Here is a 17,897-nt window from a genome sequence, read left to right on the forward strand (position 1 = left end):
TATAACACATTCTTCTTTTTACATGCATTCTGTAATCCCTTACTCATCCATGGTTTCCCACTGTAATTCCTTTTGTTTTTATACTGCTTACGAGGACAGTTCCTGTCATATACTTTCTTAAATATATTTAAAAATTGCTCATATACTTTATCTAAGTCTTCCTCTCTGTAAACTGATTCCCAGTTTTGCCCCATAAAATCCTCTTTTAGCCTCCTTACAGCATGTTCATTCGTCACCCTCCTATAGAAAAGATTTGTTTTTGGCCTCTCTTTTCTATACTGGCCCTCATAAACCACAAATACTGGTAGATGATCACTAATATCATTTATAAGTAATCCACTAGACATTTTGCTGTCAATAACATTGGTAAATATATTATCTATTAGTGTTGCATGCTGGGTTGTTTCTCTACTTGGTTTTGTAATTTTTGGGTATAAACTGCATCTATATAATGTGTTAATAAACTCCTCAGTTCCTGTGTGCTTGTTAGGATTCAACAAATCTATAAAAGTCTATTAAAAAATCTATTAAAGTCACCACATATGAACATTAATTTATGACTTATTGTCAAGTAATTTTCTTCCATCCAGTCATTAAATTTTTTTATGCTGGCTCCAGGTGAGCCACTTCTGCAGAGAATAGGTTTCACCAGTTGACCACCAAAAGGACCATAAAGAAGTGGGCCGATCCGTCAGGCACCCTTACTGTCAGCTCCTGCTTGATGCACTCAATGGCAGCCTCCAGTGCCCTCGTCCCACGAGTGGCTTCATCCTCCACTGCCTTTACTGTCTTCAGAAGAGACGTTACATTGGTCACCATGACCTGTCAAATAAAGGGAGGAATAATGAGGCTCACAGCAAAACCAGGAGGTGGAGCCCTTTCTCCTCTGCTGCAAAACATTATATTAGAAAATAATGTTTTGCCTCCTTCACTGATTCCATCATAGTGAACAAGGGTTACATGTGCTGGAGGTGCTTATCTAATGAAAACAGAAGACATCAGCTGAAGAAAAAGAAGACAGGGAATGCATTTTAAAATAATAATAATAAAAAAAGCTGCTTTATGATAATACAGTTTATTCACCGACACCTAGGATGGGAAATACAATTCAAATTCATGCTGACACATTCTGTTCTCTCTGTATTGCATTCAGCCAAGTGTACATTATTCAGTGAAGAAACTGATCTACATGATCGCCAGGAGTTAGAGATTCTCATTTTGGAGTCACCATATGTTGGAGGAACAAAAACAATCTGTCAAGATGACCAAGTCCATGGGTGTCCCTAATTCCATTCAGATGAGAAAACATGCAACAGTCAGCTTCAGCGGTGACTGAAGCTGCCCTGCAAAAGGTCTGATCCCTAGTTTTTACTCCTCAGCTGTGACAGTGATCATGACGTACAAGGGGAAAATGACAACTCTCTTGTGTACTGTATGTATAGTCCACATTTTATCAGCCTGTGGCAGCACCTGGAAGTTATTGAACACCTTTTCTCTGACCCAGCCATCATAACACATATGTACATTGTACCTAAAACTGTTAAATGTTTCCCATTTAATATATACTTTATATTATACTTCACCCACCTTACATTTGGCTCTGAATATACACCACCTACTGCATTTCATGGGGTTGCTTTTTTACCCATTTAGGTTCACCTTTAAAGTTTTTATGTACCTTATGTTTTTCCTTACCTGAACCCAGGCGTTGTACTTAAACCCAAACTTAAATGTTTGGGTCATATTGATAAAACTTACTTGACATGAAAAATATTAGTATTTTTCATGTCAAGTAAGTTAAGCTTTACTTGAACCTTCCCTTAGATCAGGTCTTGACAGTTAAGCAGATTCCAAAACCTATTATAGCCTAAACAGTCAAAACAAAAAAAAAATCTGATGATTACAGATAGTTCTCTGTAAAACTCATTAACCCTTTCTCTATCTCAAACACACACACACACGCCTGCACACATCTACCTCTACAGTACAGTATGTGAATTGAATCCTACTGTACATAGACATGACAGAAAAAGTGAATCAAATACATACACTGATAAGAGCTGACATCTTCTTGTAAAAAAGCATTGCATTTTGTTATCAGATATGACAAACTAAATATAGCAGTAATATAAAGAGCAAATGTGGAACCCATATCTATGTGCTGTATCGTTTCAGTGAGAAAGCACCAGCTGAATAATAAACTGGAGACTTGTGCCACTGAAATCAATAAGCAGCTAAACCAGATATGTCATTGGTTTGAATGGTCTGTTCGTGTACCTTGGCAGCGCTCTTCAGCTGATACATGGACGGGTCGTCAGCCGGCTTGCCGGCAGCACATTTGGTGGCACTGATGAGCTCAGCCAGAGCCTTGGCCACATCCCGCACAGCATTTATCAGGACCACCTGAGGAGACAGAGCTAGAATCAATAAGACACAATAGTCAGAGCATAGGTTTGTCAGTTGTACCCTCGGGAGAGGATTTAACACCGCGGCTCTTATCACTCCCACCTAGTCATGATACTTCAGACTTAGCGAAAAGCAGAGATAGAGACATACACACAGGGAAAAGAGGAGAAACAGTGTCTATCAGAAGAAACTGCAACTACACAGAGAGTATAACTGGGTGTAGACAGACAGAAGGCATTCATTGTAGATGACTAATATTAGGGAGTAGTGCAGTGATAATGGAGTATAACGCCAGGGTCCATGCTGCCTTGTTAAAAATTTAAATCTTTTAGAAATGAAAGGCATTCAACTGTGGGCACATATGACCAAACAAATGTAACTTTATTACTTATTTGTCAGTTTAAATGTGTTTTGGATTTTTATCACCTGTGTCTCAGGGTTCTCAGAGCCCATGCTGGTCGCTCCCAGTTTGACCACCTCAGTGAGCTGAGTGATGGTCTTGGCTGACGACTGGGCAGCCTGGGCTAGTTTCTCCTGGCTAGATGCAGCTCCAGCAACCAGCAGCTTGGTGTCCTCCACCAGGACCTTCGCTGTCTTCAAGATGCTCTCCCTGAGGGACAGGACAGGGTGCATAACAATCTGTTCCCCAGTCACACTCGAGTACCAGAAATATGAAAGGAAGCTGGTGCGCTTCTGAACAGAGTGTGTCTTTAGTAGGGACAATTTTCAATTTGCATTCATTATGTAAAATGCATCTTAGCTTTATTGGCAAACTGCACTTCTCCTGAGTGAGTCATCAAAAGAAAAAAGAACTAGTGTAAAAACCTAGCAACTAAAATTTTAGGAATTTAACTCACAGTATATACACATATTAAGTTTTATTTCTCTTGTGCTCTCAAAACCTTTTAATCTCTATCATGTTTTAAACATCATGAAATGTTGCTCTCTTCTGGTGATTAGAGGTTTTCATTTAACATCATAGCTTGGTCTGCTTGTCTCGTCTGTGGCAAGATCTCTGCACCTGTGGTCAGCAAACGACTCTTCATTCTCAGGGTGCAGTGTTCCAGCTGAGGCAAACATGATGGTGGTGTCCAGGTCAGCAATGATGCCAGAAACAGCACTGGCTGCTGTGATACAGGCCTGGGTGCCTTTGTTTCCCGCTTGCAGCGCAGACAATACCAAGGACACCTGGAACAAGCAAAGCATAGTATTAGACATTCAGAGAGGTCCTTCAAACAAGCCTGCTGTTTTCAGAAGTGTGAATACAGCTCGAAATAACTAGAGCTTCTTTATCAATTGCACATGTTTAATGATTAAAGAGTAGTTTTTCCCACTTCATAGAAAGTTGTTTGGTTTTTAAACCAGGTGACTGAGGTTGTAAATGTTTAAGGTGAAAGATGTGAACAAGATGGAATAAAGAAGGAAGCAGGGTTAAACATGCATGAAATCAGAGCCTGACTCTGCAAATCAAACAACTCCCCTGAAAACAGGTGTCCTCCCATCCCTCGTAAGCAAAATGGAAAGCCCTGAGAAGTACACTTCCACAAGCTTCACACGTCAGAAACCATGAGGCTACAAATGATTCAAGTTTGATTTAAGCTGTGAATCAAATCATAGCTTCAGAGTGGAGAGAAATTCTAATATGTTAGCAGCACTGGCTAGCTGCTGTCAGGGTCACAACAGGGAGATATTATTATCTGCACAGCATGAGTGTGGTCAGGAGAGCATGCTCTCATGACCTGCATGACTAGAGCAATGATAGAGTATCACACCAGCTATATCCACCTAGAATAACAAACATTAAACCTCTATTCCTCTGACTTTACACTAGTTCAAAATTAATACTAAACCTTTTAAAGGAATAAATAATGATTAAAATACAAAGCATACCTGTCAGCTACAGCATAGTAATCAATTAATCACCTCTGAGCTGCTGTTACTTCTAAAATCCTGCAGTTGAACATGCTCATATGTTCTCCATCACTTAGTCAATTACAATATATACAATTACAGTACTGAGAAGTGTATGAAACACATTTTCACAAAAATGATAATGCTGAGTTTATGCTGCTTCAAAACTTCAAGCAGCAGAGATGGAAAATTATTAAAATAGACTTCCTTAAAAAAAAAACTCTGCAAGAGTTAAAGCTGCTGTGCCAGTTTCTGCCTGCATAGCTTACCTTCTCTGAGACTGTGCGGGCACACTCGATGAGCTCCCTTTTGGAGAAGCTGTCAGTGGGGCTGAGCTGCAGGGCTCCAGCCTTCTGGACCAGGTAGATACAGCCATGGCCCAGCTCTTGCACCCGTGTCTTTATCTGGAAACCAACCTAAAAAGCATAACCAGACATCGACTTACATTGCATCCATCTTCTCATTTGTGTAACTGTACTACACATCCACAGTCGTGTCCTAAAGTGGAATGTCTCTTATCCAGCAGGTGGATAAAAAATGATTTCAAGTACCCTCAGAGAGGAAATGCTGGCACTACACCTTTAATTTCCAGACTGAGATTCACTGGTGGGTGGTACTTGATTATAAGCATCACTATAGGCTTTTAGACTTGTAGAGGCACAATGTTGCTATGGTAACCAGCAGGATTTCCAACAGCCTGTTATACACAAGATATTGATAAGAGCTATGTGCTTATTAGTATAATGTTTCCACACACTGCTGTCCTCTGGACTGCACAGAAAAGCTTAAAGACAAGAGTATGTGGGTGCTGACAGCGACGGATGCTGGAGGAGTGTATTTCTGTTTCATTTCACAATGTGGGTAGCTGCCTTCACGAAGGGGTGTCATATCAAGGAACAGCAAACATCTGCCCCTATCAGCATGGGAATGAATATATCAAATGCAAAAACATTTTTGGTGTAAAATGCAGACCTAAGCTGATGTTTCATTCTGACTTTTCAGGCATACACTAGTAAAGAGATATGTGATGGGTTAAATCCTTCACAGAGTATATGAGCATGTAAATTCTCTCCCACTGTCTTCATAAGAGGGAAAGCATGGCTTCCCACCTCCTCTGGGTGAGCAGTAGCTGCAGCAAGGCGTCCTTGGTGGGCTAGCTGCCCATAGTCCACTGTCACCTGAGAGGCAAGGCCACCAAGCTCTTCAGGACAGGTTACTGACTTAGTCATCTGGCGATAGAGACACATGCATCATCAAATATTGTCACTGGACACAGAATCAGGCGTGTACTATATATCCTGGTGTACTTGTGCACTCACCATCTCCTGTGCAGTGATAGCGATGGCTTTGGAGAACTTCACCATGGTGGTCTGGTAGTCCACAAAGGAGCCCGCAGGTTCAGGGGGTGTTCCTTCATCCAGCTGTAAAGAGCAACCCTTTAGTACTTATTATTTTAAGGCTTACAAAGCTATAAACCAAACAGGTTGCACCAGATCACAATGTGGAGGGCAATAGCATAAGGTCCACACACTTGAATAAGAAATAAATAACTATAACATTTCAGTTTTTGATTTAAAATATATTTGCAAAAATTCTGAAAACATGTTTTCAGTCCACTATTATGGGTTATTTAGTGTAGATTGATGGGCAAAAATGGCAATTTAATCAATTTAAAACTGACTAGCACAATAAAATGCGAGTGAAGAGGTCTGAATGCTTTCTGAAGCCATCGTAATTTCTTAATTAAAAAGCCATTAGTGAAAACATATGATCCTTTTTTATGTATGTATTCTCCATGCATAAAGTGATTCCACTTTATTTAATGCTAATGGAGTTCTAATTATAGTTGCTTCTCTATGTTTAATCTCAGTGTAAATTAAAAGTAGAGTTATCACCTTGCAGGTTAAATGAATGTCTGTCCAGACTCAACATATATAGTGAAGCCTTTGAAAGAATTTAATAAAAGATATTAAGTGGGGTTTTTTGGCAAAATGGAAGTTACTGCTACATTGACATGTATGATTCTAGTGAACAATTTTGAGTGAGAAACATCTTTATTTGGAGACTGTTTTTACAGAAGAGTAGAGAGATCTTCATTACATTGTCTTTGAAACCAAGTGGATGATTGTGTCAAATGTGAGAAAATTCCCTCATGGTGTTCCTGAGATATCACATTCACAAGAATAAGACTGATGGATGTACCCGCAGATGGACAGACAACCTGAAAACATAATGCCTCTGGCCACGGCTGCCGCCCGTGCCGAACCACTCAACAAGGAAAAATGAAAGTGTTAAAGTCTGGGCCAAGTGTTAAAGTCTGTACATATGTGCAGTCAATTCTTAACCACGCTGTCAACACATTGCCATGTCTCCCAGCAGGATGAGTGACAGCTAATATCACCAGTGGGCTGAGGATTTAAAACTTGTGCAATGCACTAATGGGAGTCAGAGAAGAGGACACGCTCTGCGCACACCCACTGTGGAGTTGCTCCTGTGAGAAAAGCTAATTTTGCTTTCAGATAAACAAAATTGGGAATAAGTGTCAATCTGAAATTCATTTAAAACCACCTGCTTCTCAGGAGATGGTGTCACGCATTCTTGCATTCTCTATGAAAACACACACAAACACATTTGTTCTCACCTTCCCCATGGCCTCAGCAATGGACTCCACCATGCCCCCGACCATGCCCCCCTCGCTGGCCGCCTCGTTCAATGTCACCATGATGTCATCCACAGCCTCCTTCATCAGCTGGGCTGCTTCAGAGATGGCATCGTGGGTGTGTGAGGCCTGGGGATACAGTCAGCTGATTAATGGTTGTGTCACACTGTCTTAGTTAATCCAGAAGGAAACTTATCGGCTTGACAACAACTCCAGCATTCCTACAGCTGGTAAGTACTCAGCATGTCACAAAAGGACACTTCACAGTAGTTACACGGTGGTAATAAAAATAAAAGAATTATACATGGTAGGGGGAGATGGGCAGTCTTAAAACATGTCATTTTTTGTGACTAATTATTGCAGCTGAGTTTGAGAAACAGTAGAATAGGATTAGATGAAGTGCAGTGAATGTTTTTTTTTTATTACTATTACAATCTTAAAATCAATTATGGCACTAACAGAGAGTCATAAAACCTAGAAAGAACTCCTGCGGCTTCAAATGACTTCAAATTCAGTATAATATGGAATTACAGAAATTGAAGAAGGAGATTGGCTTGAGTCTCTTAAAAGTCAAAAAGATATACCGCGGTAAAAGCATGACTGCATAACTGTACTGACTTGCTCACTGAAATTTAGCTTACTGTCACAGGTCGCCCCAGAGGGCTAAACATGAAGATATGAATATTATAAACAGCTTAGTACCTTTGGATTTCCTCCGCCCTCCTTGGCAGCATAGAGCATCTGCAGGGCAGACTCAGACAGGGTCTTTGTCTGGTCCAGGATGGTCATCTGCTGCTGGTGGTCCTGGAGCTTTGAGGCCAGGCCCACTGATGCCACAATAAGTGGATCAAAGTAACCAGCCAGCTGGGTCACCTGAGAGAACAATTTTCAGAGAACTGTCTGAGGACAGATTGGCTCACAAGATAGAAAACATACAGAATGGGGTTTTCGTTCTAAATCCAGAGGGGATGAAGGGATATGTGAACAAACCAGCACCTTGTGTCCTAGTTGAGCAGCTTCGCCTCGAGCTGCTGTAGCAACAGGATCAATCAGATGCCCAATCTCTTGCACAGAGGATGTCAGCTGCTCCTGGAGCGCCTGGTGAGTTGCAACAGCAGAGAATTATGGTGCAAGTTACAGCAGAAAGAATACAGATTCCATTAAGTTTTTTTTTCTAAAACAAGATAGAGCTGATGGGGTGCTTGAACTCACTTCCATGGAGATATCATCTCTGCAGGGCAAGGTCTGCCCAACAGCAGCCAGGGAAGCTTGCTCAATGTCCCGGATACACTTATTGATATTATCAATGGCGTAATCACACTCCCTCTGTCCTGGTGCCTTGTCCCTGTCACCACAAATAGAGAAAAATGAAAATACATTATAAAAACAGCACAATGCTAATCAAAGTTAACATTAAACATTGTTGAGAACTGCTTTTTTATTTTCTTGATGAGTTAGATGAGAAAGTAGATACCAGTCTCATGCCTATGAGCTAAGTATCTAGTTTGTTTACCAGCCAAAGTGTAAAAATGACGAGCTGTGCCTTCACAGGCAGACTATAGCGGTGTCCCAATTCAGGGGATGCATCCTTTGAAGGCTGCATTTGAAGACCAACTGAGTCACAGCCTCATGACAAAGGTTCCTTCAAATGTGGCTGAGAAATGCGTCCTTTGGCTGGGCGGTGAGGACTCCAATTGGTGGATCCTTCACGGCCGGCCCTATGTCAAGGTTCTTTGCATGCCAGCAGAGACCAGAGCAGCTGTCAAGGTTGCTCGGTGACAGGCGCATTGCTTCATAATGCAGTGGTAGGGGCAGGAACAGCTGGTAACGTAAATTGGAAATTCTCCATAAACCAGACTTCCTCATTTTGGCTCGGCCATCGCAGTGTAAGACGGCTATGTAGGCCATGTTCTTTGAAGAATGCGGCAGCTGAACTGAGACAGTTTATTTCTTGGCCAGGAACAGTTTGTGGAGTCTTGTCATCATCATGAGGTTACCTACCAACTTTGGGACATGCCGGCTTTCATACTCAACCTAGCTTGGCTGTTAAGTTTCATATTTATAAACATGGTATAAACCCTCAACAAGAGAGTGAAAAAAGCATTTACCAAAATGCTGTATTATTCCTTTGAAATACTGTCAGCTAGGGTTAAATCAAATGCAGTCTATGCTCATCCTTAACCTGCTGTAAGAATAGTGAATACATGTGATTGGAAGATCATGGGTGGGGCACTACCTTTGGTGAAATGTGCATCAGATCCACTGTACCAATTGTCATCACTGTTCTATAGTCTTCACTCAAGGCACAAGGAATCTCAGCAGATATAAATTAATGTGGCAATATACTGTTTAGTGGAACAGGTCTCACAGAATAAGCCCTCTGGTTTCAGAGTTTTGTGAACAAACCTTTAAACTCTGATTCAGGATAATCCTGCAGGAACAGATGGGGTCAAGGGTGAGATTAATACAAACCTAATAGAGGTGATGAGGCTCTTGATGGAGTCAGAAACCGTCCTGGAATGGCCAGCTAGTATTGACCAAGTAGGAGGATCTTTGGGATTGAGGGCCAGCGAGCGGGCCGCTTCTAAAAGGTAAGTAGAGCTATCGAGCATGGAGCGGGCTGAACGCACAATGGGCTCCTGCGCTGCTGAGCCCTATGGAAATAAAAAAGAGTCCTGCAGGTGAACCAACAGGTAAAAGTGAAGAACTAGCCACACTGGTTTGATAGACTTGTTAAAATTCCTTGACTACCTTGAAGAGATCAAAGGTATACTCAAAGAGCGGGGTGAGATTAGAAAGGCAGCTTTACACAGATGCAGGAAGAAGCACCTTCAGTCTTTATGATCCTAGCCAAAGCCTCCCTCGACAATTAGATTAACAAGCTGAAGATTAGAGCAGCTGTGCTAAGAGAAAGTGCCGTTAAACACTGCCCTCCAACAGATTACAGCTATAAAGCTTTTAGAAGACTGTGAGGAAACTATCCTGCTCAGGAATTAAAAATAAAAATCCATCTTTTTTCTTGAGTCTTTCCTTGACATATAAAAAAAAAGGGAAAATTGGATCTCAATCCAATTGCCCCTGTGTTTGCTGTACAAACCTTTCTGCCTCAGCTCATACAAGAGCGGCTGTTTCAATGGGATTGAGTGCACAAGTCACAAACATATTCATTAAATCTCTCTGAAGAGTAGCTTCAAGATCCTCAGTAGGGTGAGTGGAATCATTTTCTGACTGCGGAGGAAGATTGCCATTCATTTTGATTTATTCAAGTCATTAGCAACCGATGAACAAAAACAAAAAAGAATGTTCTAAACAAGGCATTAGAAGCAAGCATGAAAATGGATGAATACCTCATTGCTGATCTGAGCTGGGATGCTCGCAAACTCTGGGTTGTTGGCAAAGGTTGACAGGTTTTCCACAGCCTCAAGAAGTGGGGTTGTAGCAACACGGCACCTGTTCCTGTTATCCTCAGAAAAATCCCCATCTAAGGCCTAAAACAAGATAGTGACATATGAATATCTGTCCATTTTGGTCACATTTTTTGTAAGCGACTGAATTATATGCACGTATCCACAGCTTCTCACGTGATGGAAAATTCAGTAAGCAAATTTACACTCAACGTTTTGATCAGTTGGGGAGTTGACCTTGATGGTTTTGACGAGGTTGGCCGTGGTGTTGGCCACCTCTTTGGCTGACTGGACAAACTGTCTCCTAGCCACAGGGTTGGAGGTTTTAGAGGAGGCCAGACGGCACGCGTTACAGAGAGCTGAAGTGTGCTTGGCTACAATTGTGGCTGCAGATAAGACCTGGCAAACAGGTAAACACCATCAAACAAGAAGCACAGTTGTATAAAATGAGATATGCAGAGTAAATTAATATTTACAGAATTCAGGTTGGTTTTCAAACTTAATGAGCCATTTAATTCAAGTCACAAGAGCCCAGGTGCAGTCTCCATATGCCAGGGAATGGATTTGTAATATCTTACAGCCCCAGGTGGACCAACTTACCTGTGAAGGACTACTGGCCGGGTCCACCAAGTTCTGACAGGCCATCTGTATAGCCTGGTGGGCCCTTGCAAACTGTATGCGATCCACCAGCCCCTCATGGCCTGACTGACTATTGGGATCAGATACACCTACAAGATATGATGCCTACAGGGCAGAAAACAAAAGCACAGTTGTACTTATCTATCAGTTTGCCACTAAACAGGTCTTCTATTGTCCCCCTGTGCAGTTCACATTCTCTGACACCCAAACCTAAATACATGAATGCATGACTAGATCCATACATAGATTTATACTGCATACATGGCAGAGAGAACACAGGATCTGTCAAAGTGTGCCCTTTTGCAGACAAGGCAACTGAATCTCGCATGGAATGAGGATGTTATTTCATAGCTTTTGGTGGGGTGGGGGATGGGGGCGGGGGTGGGTCGAAGTCTGTAAAACCTATAATGAAACCTGGCTCACCTTGCCACACTGTCATGGTTTACAGTGGTGAGAGTCCTGCTAGGGTACAAAGACCATTTATAAGCAGTTTGAGCCTTGTAAAGCAAGCCAGTCGTAGACTGAAGTGGGCAAATTGAAAAGAATGTTTCCTCTCACCTGTCCTGCAGCCTCCGTTAGCCCACACAGAGCTTTGGATGCCACACTCACGCTCTCCCCGAAGGCTACCACATCACCTGTCTTACAATGCTGAGAAATGCCTGCCATTGACTCTCCTAGAACCTGATACATATAGAAAATTAGAAAATGTGTACAAATTTGATCTTCAATTGTCTGCTATGTAAAATATCTCTGATAGTTAACATATATAGTACAATTATTTTGAAAGCCTGCACCTTTGAGTTCTCCATGACACTCTCAATGCAGTCAAAGTAGGAGAGTTCACTGACAGGTTCGCTGGGATTATCTAGGAGCCCTCTGACAGCCTGTATACAGAAAGTGATTTTAATTACTTAAAACTACAATACTCTTATACTTTCATCAGCTATTTAAGTAGGATTTGGAAAGGATAATGCTATATATGCAAATAAAACTGATTAGAATATACTGATTAGAATATACTGCAATAACAAATATTGATAATCAAGACTTCTAAATACATGTCACTTTTGGTTGCTTGAGTATAAGTGACAGTAGGCATGCAAAATGCCCCTGTTCAACCAGTGTCATTAATGCAGTCATTGTAGTTTAGAATTTAATGTGCACCTACAGTGAATGTCTCCAATGGAGTAATCATATGCAAAATAGGTGGAAGCCAAAGGTGAAAAAATGCATTTATCTTCTCTGAAGCAAGACACACAATACATGCATGCAAAGGCCATAGATAAAAAAAACCTGAAGAGAAGGTTAGTGTGTGGTATAGTGTGCATGAGGACAGCTACCTCCAACTCCCTCAAGGCGTTGTCACACTCCTTTTGTCCTGCTGCTTGCTGGGTACAGAGCGTGATCAGCTGGTTAATACTCTCTGTCACCGCCCTGAAACATACAGGCTTTTTTAGCCCTCACACGCCCTTTACATGCACATACAGTGGGGCTTCACTCACATGCTTTTACCGTAGCCCCCCTGTTCAAGCATAGCACACAGGAGTGCAGAGAATGTCTTGAGTTTTTGTTCAGCCTTGCTGAGCACAGACAGGCTCCAGCCAAGGCGTCCATCTTCCTAATTAGACAGAGAGAAGTCAGTCAGGCCCAAAGCCCTGCGGCACCAGCTCCTTGGCTTCTCTTCACTAGAGGGAGGGTACGCACTCCCCCCAGCAAGCACACACAGCATAGAATTTACATAAAGACAGAGTAGGGAGATGCTTTGTAACATTTTAGTATATAGTCTGAATTTCCAGAATTGGCCACAGGCTCAAATCTGGACCAGGATTTATATTTAGGACAAAATGACTGAGTTTACTATCAAATACTGTAATACATTTCTTGGAAACACATGAAGAGACATATCCAGTGCTATCTGCATCTTATCACACCTTGCTGCCACAGCTAGAAGATTCTTAGCGTTGGCTGCACCCGGATCCACAGACAGAGACTTGGCAGCCAGCAGCAGCTTACTGGATGCCATGGAGATGTTCTTCAGATTACCAATGACTTGGATCTGGTCCTCCTTGCTCTGCTCAAGCAGGGAAAAATAAAAATAAATGGCCATTTTTAGGGTGGATTCAGATCCAGTCAAAATGTATGCTGTATCTCTTGTGTCTGTCAAGGGATCAAGTATTATAAAGTAATGCATCCCCACCACCTATATCCCCTTTTCCACTTGGCAGGCCTCTTTGAGACTCATTAAAGCTGGGGTGTCATGCTAAATCAACTCCTGTCCCAGACAGTCTTTCCAAATTAATGAGCAAAATAGCAGAACAAGAACATCACAAGATCTCATTACATCTGACTGTGTTAGTGCTCTTGGGGACAATCATATGCCTAAGTGAATTAGATGGAGAGGTCTAATTAAGAAATGACTTAAATAGCTTAGGTACTAAAGTGACACACAAATATGAGATTGAACAATCTCCTTTTAGGTTTGAACACTTCACTCCATGTCTAAAGTACTAGAGGCAGTGGATTATTATTGAACTGTTTTCATGGAGTGTGAACGGGCTGTATGATCATAAAACCTACTTGGGTGTGCCCTGCCATTTCAATGCCAGCATCTAGAAACTCATCAAAGTCTTGGCTGAACTTCCCCGAGGCCGCAGCCAGCTGGCTGCTTGTTCCACGAGAAGAGTGAACGACCTCGCCTGCAGAGTGGTTGAGCTCAGCTGCTGTGTGGTTCAGATCCGTCTGGGCATCTTGGAATGTCTTACTGCAGGGAGGGAGCTTCAAAAACAAGGCGCACATCAATTAGGCCATACTGCTTTGTATCAATACACATATAGTACACAAAATGTGAAAGAATCCCAAGTAACAGCTTGAGGAGGACTCACTATGTCCACCAGCAGCTTCTTGCTGGCCTCGCCGATGCTCCGGAGGGCCATGTCAACATCCTTCTGGCCCGGCAGGCAATTCACACAGTTATTCAGGGAATGCGACACTGCTTTGGCCACCTGAAACAAAGCACAGTGCTTTGTCGATGGACTGTCAGCAGTCATTCTAACAGTGTGCGACACAATAAGACCCAGAGCACGGCTTTAAGTAGAAAAACATCTCAAATGCAAAGTGGGCTCACAGAGGTGCACAATAATCCATGTCACTTATTTATGCTGCTGTCACAGATCTATGCCAAACAATATGTTTATCCCCTGAAGGGCTTCAGGAGAATGAGCAGTTTTACTCTGGAACTCCTGAGAGAGGAAAACCAGGCGAGAGACAGAGCAGAGAGAAAATAGCAGTGCTTAGAGGGGATGATTATTATGGAAAGAAGACATGTTTACAAATCAGTAGAGGAGAGCCAGAAGTGCTTGAGAGAAACAATGTGATCACTACATGAATATCACTGCCTCTGGAGTCTATGCTGGCAAATACTGGGAGCTATGCTACAGTACAGTACCTGTGCCAGTCTCTGCTGACTCTCAGCATCTCCAGGATGAACAAGAGCCTGATGGGCTTCGTGAATCAGCATGGCCGAGCCCTCCATAACACACTGAGCCGAGTCCAGCATTGCAGCTGCAGCTTGTGGTTCTTTGGTGCTGGCTGCCACACCTCTGGCTGCTTGGGCCAATGTCCTCAAAGCCTGCGCTGTTTCTCGGGCAGCCACACCTTTGAATAACCAGTCACACATTGAAATGACAATGAATAAATTGAGTTACAGGTACTAAGAGAAAATCACGCAGCAAACCAAAATATACCAGTATAGTAATAATATGCATAAATACAAGAAAGTGAAGATATAGCCTGACCGTTACATATTTGCAACATGGTGTCTATAGATGATACCCAGGTGTAATAGTCTACAAATAGAGGAAAAACATTTCTCCTGTGTTGCACATTTTTATATAGTAAGACTAAGTAACCATGTTTCTGCAGAAATTAGAGCTGACATTTTTTTAAACATTAATTTCAGTCTCATTAACCTTGCTTTGCAGCAGTCTGTTTAAGCAATAAAAACTGAGAGGTATGTGTATGTCCTGTCTTCACAATTATTGCAATAGCACTGTGCAAATCATCTGGCAGGGGCTAGCAGTACCACACTGAGAACTAACTGCAAGACTGAAATCCCCACGTTGTTTAAATAAATGAGTTAATATAATAAATATGGCTCCACATGGGAGGCACCCTTAACATATTACACATAGAGCTCAGAAGAAAAGCATTAACCAGCCAAGTGGAACCATTTGCTGATGAAATGTTAAATCTAGTGAAAATAAGATTAATGAGTAGTGAGCAGCACCCTGGGCCACAGCATGAAGTGCTGCCTGTGAGTGTTCATTGTTAGAAATGTTATTCCCTATCTGTCTTCATCTCTCCTCCTTTGAGATCTTCAGTTGAGCAACTGACAGCAAAAAAAAGCCAAGCTATGCAAGAGGTTCAGTTTAAAATAATAGTGACAGTAAAAATAAAGAATGCATAATTTTGTCTGCTGACTTCATCCTTCCACTCTCACTTGGTGCAGTTTTAAAAAGTTACTAAATATAAACAAAATTATAGCAATTTATTATATCTTTGCTGGCACGTAACAAATTTAGACAGAACTAAATCAATTACTAATCAACTAAATGGCTACTTATGCATTTCAGACCTGCACTCTGTGCAGAATATTCTCTTACCTGTATAATGTTCATTGCCTTGTGCAGCACATGTCAGCAGCTGGGCCATGGAAGAGCCCACAGCCTTAGATGTACTTCCTAAATCCTGTGCACACTTCTCCAGCTGTGTAGGCAACAGAAGACAAGTAAACCCTTGATTTATAGTTACAGTATGATCTCCTCAGCATTGTAATATTTCTACAGTTGGATATCCACAGTAGAATGCTTTAGTTAAACTTCACATTATATGCTGGGTTTACTGACTGTTTCCCCAGGAAGAGGTTTGAGCTGGCTATCGATGACAGACATCTTGGCATCCTGAAGCTCACTCTTAAGTGTCTGAACTGTTTTCAGGGCTGAGTCGATCTCTAGAGGACCACACGCTTCATGAGCCTTCAGACAACACACACACACACACACACACACACACACACACACACACACACACACACACACACACACACACACACACACACGTGTTACTCACATGCATGCATGCATCCATTACGCGCAGCAGCCAGGATGCTATCCTACGTGCTGTGCCTGCTATTTCTAAATGAGATACAAGAACTCTGATTATGTAAGTGCAGCCTTACATCAAACATGTCACAAGAGATAGCAACAAGTTTCCTTTATCAGCCAGATGAATCCTGCTAGTGTTATGTATAGATACCTTCTGGGTGGCGGTTCTGAGCTCTGCCAAACAGGTAGCCAAGTTTTTGGCACACTGACCCAGTTGCATAGCAGCAGCCTGGTCAGCTACTGTTGGAACTGCTGACTTTGCAGATGTCAACATCTTACTTCCAGACTGAAGGATGGTGACAGAAAAACCAACAAGAACAAATCCATAAGCTGTTTATAGGTGTATCAGATGATATGGTTTGATAGTTGCTGATTCTGTTACAATGAAAAGACTAACCTGTACGAAGTTCTGGCTGGCCATGATGAGGGCAAGCTGAGCACCCAGCTCCTCAGGCTGGGCCTGGCTGCTCCTCATACCTTGCACCAGCTGGGGAATGCTGTCTGCTACTGCCTACATTTAAACACATAGATGATAGATGCTTCAAATACAGATCATGATGTTTGAAAGAGAAAAGTGTAGTCAAGCCTACCAAACCATTCATATTTTAGTTTTACAGTACATTATTTAAGAGTAAACAAAGGGCATGAGAAAGAGTATATATGGTCATACCTTGCAGCTATGCACAAGCTGTTGGTGTGAGACAGTATTTTTGTTGGAAGCAGCAGCATTTTGGGCAGCTGCAATGGTCTGAGTAGCAGCAGCCGCTGCTTGCTTTGCAGCTATCTGTTCAGAAGATACAAATGGAAGTCATTTAGGCTAAAGTAAGGGAGTGGTGCCTGGAGTAACATTTGCTTTTGCTCTATGTAGCGTTATGCTGTCTTGTTCTCTGCTTGGAGTTGTTCTAGTCAAATAAAGAGGGGCCATAAAGCAAAATGTTTTGTAAGAAGAGGAAATGGGTGGGATTGCACTGCTCATTCTTTATTTAATGAGATGATCTGATTGGCATTGCTTTCTCCTCACTATGCTGCCAAAACTAAAGCACTAAAAATACACAGCTTTGCTCACATCATTTCATAGACACAAGGCCAGCTCAAAAATGATAAGAAAACAGAAGGGAACACATTTCTTTTTGAGTCGATGAGGAGGGGAGGAAAAAAAAACTATATCACTGGACTGTGAAAAAGAGACTAAACTGTATGTAGATTTGACATGATAGGCAGGAGCAGCATTTTCTACCTATTGTGCGGCTTTAGCATGCTCTCTGTATATTTTTAACATTGTGTAAAGAATATTGTATTTACTGCTAATTAAAAGTGCTTTTATCTGCAAAGCAAGAGAATGACAGTGTGTCAGAAGTCAACATGTGAAATTAAGGAGATCTTAAGGGCAAAATGTCTGTGATAACTGATCCATGAAATCTTTGCACACAGATTCATGACAATTTGGTCTTCACTGGCTCACAGGCTTTCTTGATGGAGGCAACCATTAGCAACATTACTGCGACCAATGGATCCAAGATAGCGGACTGAGCTGTATGTCTGATAGCAGCCTGATCCCAGCCCTGGGTAATGCATAGTTTATGTGCCTAGGAAATTGAACATTGGGTGCTCTGGAGCAGAGAGGCTACTCATTAGGGGCAAACTGATACCAAGGGCTAAACACAGATCTTTACCCTTAGATAGTTCCTTCACAGTACTAATGGGATTTATATCTGA

At 41.9% G+C, this 17,897-nt stretch overlaps 2 protein-coding genes across 2 annotated transcripts in view; both read right to left on the bottom strand.

Moving 5' to 3' along the window:
- LOC109967979 (talin-2-like) overlaps positions 1-2,505 on the bottom strand; it is a 12,495-nt gene extending 9,990 nt beyond the window's left edge. Inside the window, exons 1-2 of the mRNA XM_020613937.1 lie at positions 2,278-2,505; positions 706-822 (exon numbers count right to left, since the gene is read on the bottom strand). Coding sequence (XP_020469593.1) covers positions 706-822; positions 2,278-2,304 — 144 coding nt within the window. The 5' untranslated portion in view covers positions 2,305-2,505. The remainder of the gene's footprint in view (positions 1-705; positions 823-2,277) is intronic.
- LOC109966589 (talin-2-like) overlaps positions 2,505-17,897 on the bottom strand; it is a 60,928-nt gene continuing 45,535 nt past the window's right edge. The window contains exons 24-48 of the mRNA XM_020611529.1: positions 16,852-16,965; positions 16,579-16,692; positions 16,333-16,467; positions 15,924-16,052; positions 15,681-15,783; positions 14,465-14,673; positions 13,902-14,021; positions 13,597-13,794; positions 12,951-13,090; positions 12,360-12,453; positions 11,814-11,903; positions 11,578-11,700; positions 10,981-11,124; positions 10,594-10,779; positions 10,324-10,464; positions 9,449-9,630; positions 8,189-8,321; positions 7,973-8,074; positions 7,679-7,849; positions 6,959-7,105; positions 5,637-5,738; positions 5,427-5,546; positions 4,587-4,733; positions 3,428-3,594; positions 2,505-3,016 (exon numbers count right to left, since the gene is read on the bottom strand). Coding sequence (XP_020467185.1) covers positions 2,791-3,016; positions 3,428-3,594; positions 4,587-4,733; positions 5,427-5,546; positions 5,637-5,738; positions 6,959-7,105; positions 7,679-7,849; positions 7,973-8,074; positions 8,189-8,321; positions 9,449-9,630; positions 10,324-10,464; positions 10,594-10,779; positions 10,981-11,124; positions 11,578-11,700; positions 11,814-11,903; positions 12,360-12,453; positions 12,951-13,090; positions 13,597-13,794; positions 13,902-14,021; positions 14,465-14,673; positions 15,681-15,783; positions 15,924-16,052; positions 16,333-16,467; positions 16,579-16,692; positions 16,852-16,965 — 3,537 coding nt within the window. The 3' untranslated portion in view covers positions 2,505-2,790. The remainder of the gene's footprint in view (positions 3,017-3,427; positions 3,595-4,586; positions 4,734-5,426; positions 5,547-5,636; positions 5,739-6,958; positions 7,106-7,678; positions 7,850-7,972; positions 8,075-8,188; positions 8,322-9,448; positions 9,631-10,323; positions 10,465-10,593; positions 10,780-10,980; positions 11,125-11,577; positions 11,701-11,813; positions 11,904-12,359; positions 12,454-12,950; positions 13,091-13,596; positions 13,795-13,901; positions 14,022-14,464; positions 14,674-15,680; positions 15,784-15,923; positions 16,053-16,332; positions 16,468-16,578; positions 16,693-16,851; positions 16,966-17,897) is intronic.

The sequence above is a fragment of the Monopterus albus genome, unplaced genomic scaffold (assembly GCF_001952655.1).
Source record: "Monopterus albus unplaced genomic scaffold, M_albus_1.0 scaffold5.1, whole genome shotgun sequence".
In the NCBI taxonomy this organism is placed as follows: domain Eukaryota; kingdom Metazoa; phylum Chordata; class Actinopteri; order Synbranchiformes; family Synbranchidae; genus Monopterus; species Monopterus albus.